General features: G+C 38.4%; 1 protein-coding gene across 2 annotated transcripts in view; it reads right to left on the minus strand.

Moving 5' to 3' along the window:
* Positions 1 to 1753: 1753 nt before the first annotated feature.
* Positions 1754 to 5169, minus strand: part of sox14 (SRY-box transcription factor 14) — a 3738-nt gene continuing 322 nt past the window's right edge. Inside the window, exons 1-2 of one of the 2 annotated variants that reach the window (XM_080430174.1) lie at positions 4690 to 5169; positions 1754 to 4079 (exon numbers count right to left, since the gene is read on the minus strand). The exon at positions 4690 to 5169 is cut by the window's right edge and continues 322 nt beyond it. In XM_080430174.1, coding sequence (XP_080286300.1) covers positions 3641 to 4079; positions 4690 to 4961 — 711 coding nt within the window. In that variant the 5' untranslated portion in view covers positions 4962 to 5169 and the 3' untranslated portion in view covers positions 1754 to 3640. Of the gene's footprint in view, positions 4101 to 4689 lie in introns of both variants that reach the window. The other variant, XM_080430173.1, reaches the window with a different exon arrangement.

The following is a 5169-nucleotide window of genomic DNA, read 5'->3' on the forward strand; positions in this document are numbered from 1 at the left end:
TGAATGCCTTTTTGATAAGTTAACTGTGTGCCTGTCATGGAAATTCTCCACATTCCCCTTTTTTGGTTTTTATCATTATCATCAATAGCTAATACATTATTTTATTAATATTCAACATCGATCCTTGAGGGGCGCTCAAGCCAATTCTTTTGATTTAGGAAATTAGTGTGGATACAGATACAGAACTACATTCACAATAGCTACTTATCAAACTCGGCTTTGTAAAGATGATTTCAGGGTCACATTAAAAAACAATAATGTAAATGACCCATGGCTTTCAATTAAACGCGTCAAGTCCCCCCCCCCCGCCCCCCCCAACACACTTTTGTTTCATCCGTTTTATATTTTAGACTCAAGTGTTGGAGGAAAAGAGTCCCCTCCTCATTGACTTTTATCACTAAATGAAGCATATAAATGACCTGAAAGCGCTGGCTGTCGCGTTAAATTAAATAAAATAAAGAACAATTATCCTCTCTTTTTCTCTGATCTGGCGCTGAAAGGAATCCCAGAGAGATAAGGCAGATTGAATTGGTCTATGGCAGCGCAGGCGCTCTGTTGTGAGAATAAAAATGTCAAGGGGAAGAGCTAAAGAGAGATTTAGGGCGTCTATAATTTCAAATCATAATTTTCCTCCATTATATTTTCTGAGATGCCGTTATTGTTTGGTTATTTATTTTTAGGCTGTTGAATAATCAGAGTTCATTTTGCACGAAGGCAAGACATCGACAAAACCTGAGATTATTGCATTAAAGTTACCCTGTAAAGAAGTGTATAAATTCAAAGTATATTCTCCTGTGATTCATATAGGTTATAATCTTATTTTTAAGCACTGTATTCAGGTTATTGGTTAATTGTCGAAAGAAAAATAATATTATGGGTTTGATCCTCTTTTTCTGCAAGGCTATACACCTAAAAGTAATTATAATGGTCTAATTTCAAAGTTGATTTAGGATGCTTTAGGGGTTTGATGTAAAACTTCCCATTCGGTTCAATGAAGTATCACCCTCATTTACAGCGCCAGATAAGAGCTAAGTCTGTCATAAAAACCTCCCCCCTCCCTAATATTGAATTGCACCTTGGGCAATAGTGCAGAAATCGTGAATCTTAAACTTCTCTCGGCATATGTTCCTGGCAGATAAGTAAACAATTTGGGATGTGAAATGAAAATTTTAATTAATACCGAAGCCTATAATATCTACACCTCCGTTTGCGAATCCTATATTCCACATCACGGTTGGTGACAAAGACGAATGTACATGCAGGGTATAAATGCAATCCGACTTCTAATCCACATTTTATTAAGGGGGGAAAAAATATTATTTTGGCTTATATTTATTGTACTGACAAATGAGTTATATTATTACCGATACGGTCCACTCATTTAAGCAGAAAACTGTTTTATTCACTCACTGGTATCGTTTTGAGTTTTTATAGACCCAACACCAACCTGTTTATACACGTCCATGCACGCGTGCGTGGACTGATAATGTTTTAGTTATTGGAGGCAATCTAAAAAACAATCCAAATTAATGGAAATAAACGTGCCCCTCCGCGCACACACACACACGTCTCACACACACGTCTCACACACACACACACACGATGTCAAATTAACGTTCAAGAGTGTTACTTTAGTGAAACTTTAACATAGAGCCAACAAAGCAGTTGAAATAAAACTCACATTTAACTTGCACTTATGGGCGCAGGATAAGTCAACCTATAATTAAGTGTGTCATAAAAAATAACGTTCAAGGGTGTTGTCACCTGAAACTTAACGTATAGCCAACAAAGCAGTCTAAAATAAATCTCACAATAAACTTGCACTTATGGGCGCAGCCGCGCAGGGATAAGTTAACCTATAATTAAGCAGCAGGCTTCCTCCTCCAGTGATTAAGCAGTCAAACAAGTCCGACAAGCGGAATCCCTTCGGGGGAGGCCTCTCTCTCCTGAACTGTCAAACATCAAACACCGCAAGAGGTTCATTTCAGTGTCAAAAACATTGTAGGCAATGAACACGTTTTAAACCTGTTTAAAAACAGAGGACACGCAGCCAAAATGTGGAAGCCAATACGCCTATAATAAAAGACAAAACGTTGAACGGAGTGCAGAAGTTGAGTTTGACACCAACCGCAACAGCAACACATGGAGAGAGAAAAAAATGAATGGATCAAACGGAAGGTTTGAAATTATTGCAACGCACGGCAGGCATTCTTAGCTCTCCAGTTAAAAGCAGGTAGGCCTAATAATAGTCATGCTTTAATCAATGTATCCACTTGGCAACACAAGTAGCCTAATTAGTCGGGTCACAAATCGAGTTATATAGGCCTAACAGGTTTAATTTAATTACAGATACATTTTAGTTCACTCACTGTATAAAACTTTTAAGCGCAGGCCTTTTCATGCTTTAGTTGGAGATACTTATTTTGGTTTAAGTCTAGAATGAACAGGGCGTCCATAACAAGACGATAGGTTATAGCCTATCATTGATCAGCATGAAATAAAATGGCCTTTCTGTAAATATCTTGACAATTAAGCACCATTTAAAGTCTACAGGTCAACCACACGGTCAGGTTAAATGTCCCAAAAACAATGTTCAGTTATTTTTTCTTCATAAGTGTCCAAATAGCCTATAGAAATACAGGAAAATTGTAAATTGTTGAAGACAGATTGTCTTTATTCGAAACGTCTTTGCTCAGCAATTGAACAAAGAGCAGAGGTATCATCCTTTCTAAATACATTTTACCTTTCCATAACATGACAGGTTTTAAATTGCCACCTTAAATAGAAAATACACAACTTCTTGGGTTCAAATATAGACGTTATCGTCAAAACAAGACAAAAATAATTTAAAAAAAATGTGTGACTAGCACATACAAGAAACAAAATAAAAAAATAAAACATTGGATGGTTTTGTGTCTTTGATATCTTAAATAGACCGTCTGGTTCTATGTGTCAGTTTGATAAATAAACAATGTGACCCGTATATCCAACCTATATAGGTCCCGATTATGACCCTATAATTCATAACATCATAAAATTACGAGTGCCAAAATGTATACTAATACTTAGGCCTATACAGGAAATAAGAATGCAAGTTGTTAAGTTGTGCAAAAAGCCAAATTTCAAAAAGAAATAGCCTATCAATAGTCAACACAAAATTATCATAGCATCGAAATGTACACAATAAATAAAGTTAAAGGCCTCCTTTTTCTGGTTGCCATAAACGTTATAACATTTACAATTCTTACAGATCACAGCAGAGCACCTCCTTACATCTATTCCGAGTTCCATGCTGAGGTTTAGGAACGTCGAGCTCTTGGAAAAGTTTCTTTTTTTTTCTTCTCTCCCTTTTCTTTTGCCATATCACAAGTCCAAGGCAATTAATAACTGTTCATGCCTCTTTTTGGCGCACTGTCCGTTATATACATGCATTTCAGTATTCAAGTTAAAGGCGTAGTTCACCCCCAAAAAAATATTATTTTCTATAAATTACACACTTCATGAAGCCTTGGATTCATGGAGATTTAAACTATCTCCATGAATCCAAGGCTTCATGAAGTGTGTAATTGATAGAAATTTTTTTTTTTGGGGCGAACTACTCCTTTAAATCATAAAGAGAAACAGTCTTGTGTGAGTGAGTTTACATAGCAGCGGCGTGTGCTGATGAATATGGGTCTATCCCGGTCTTGGTCATACCTGGGAAAAGTATGTAGGCCACGGGGGGCTGTAAACTGGACGTGGACCAGGCGGTACAGTTACACGGGACCACGTAGCCGGGGTTCGTGGGCGACGGGTGGGTGTGGGTGTGCTGACTGGGGCAGCCGAGGCTGCCGAACGCGCCGTTCTGGTATCCCAAAGAGGAGTATGGCAACGTGCCGGTGCTCAGGCCGTGCGGCATCTGTTCGGTCATCTTCTGGATGGCGCTGGAGCTGAACTGACTGGGGTCCAGGAAGGAGTAGGGCGAGGAGGTCGGCGGCATGAAGGCCCTGGCTTTCTCCACGGAACTCATAAGAGAGTCTGACACGGAGAGACCCTTCATGTGATCCACGTCCCCGAGGTAAGGCAGTGGGAAGACGTACCTGCAGTTTGGTGTAAAGTAACTAGGTACATTTACTCAAGCATGCCTACTTTACCCAAGTACAACTTTTTAAACTATTTAAAATATATAATATAAGTTTACTAGGAAACTTTAAAGTAACTAAGTACATTTACTCAAGTACTTTACTTAAGTACAATGTTGAGGTATTTGTACTACATTTATTTGAAAACTTTAGTTACTTTGTAGATTTGGATTATTATTACAAAACATACATTGCCCACTTCAGCCCCATATATACATTTCGGCCATTTGAAAATAGCCGATCTGCAAGCTTTGTGAGCTTGTAGATCTGCCATTTTCAAAATATTTTTATACATTTGAAAACTTGAAAAAGGGACATTTCTGCATAATGAGTACTTCTGCTTTTGGTACTTGAAGTAGTACATTTTGATACCAATACCTTTGTACTTTTTACTCAAGTGCATTTTTTTTAATTCTGGACTTTTAATTGTACAGAGTAATTTCTACATTACAGCATTGATCTTTTTTTTAAAAGATATTTCTTTGGCTTTTTCTGCCTTTATAGTATTGATACTTTTACTTAAAGTAAAAACAAATGTCTGAGTATTTCCTTCCGCCACTGGTCGTACCTGTCTTTCTTCAGCAGGTTCTTGGGCTTGCGCCGCGGTCGGTACTTGTAGTCGGGGTGCTCCTTCATGTGCTGCGCCCTCAACCTCTTCGCCTCGTCGATGTAGGGTCTCTTCTCGGACTCGGACAGCAGCTTCCACTCCGCGCCCAGTCTCTTACTGATCTCAGAGTTGTGCATCTTGGGGTTCTCCTGGGCCATTTTCCTCCTCTGGCCCCGAGACCACACCATGAACGCGTTCATGGGTCTCTTGATGTGATCGACGGGCTTTGACATGTTTGGAAAGTGAACCGCTCTTTGCTTTGTTTTGTTTTTTTTAAACAATTGATAACAAAACAAAAAAAACGTTTCTTTTGTCTTCTTTTTTTCAATTGATAACAAAAAAAAAACTGCTTTCTTTTTTCTTAATCCTCAATTAGTCTATTAATAACGAGGAAAAAGTTCTTTACGAAACGAAAAGGAAACTATTCACCTGTCTAGCAGC

Source organism: Gymnoscopelus braueri (assembly GCF_963280865.1).
Source record: "Gymnoscopelus braueri genome assembly, chromosome: 6".
Lineage (NCBI taxonomy): Eukaryota > Metazoa > Chordata > Actinopteri > Myctophiformes > Myctophidae > Gymnoscopelus > Gymnoscopelus braueri.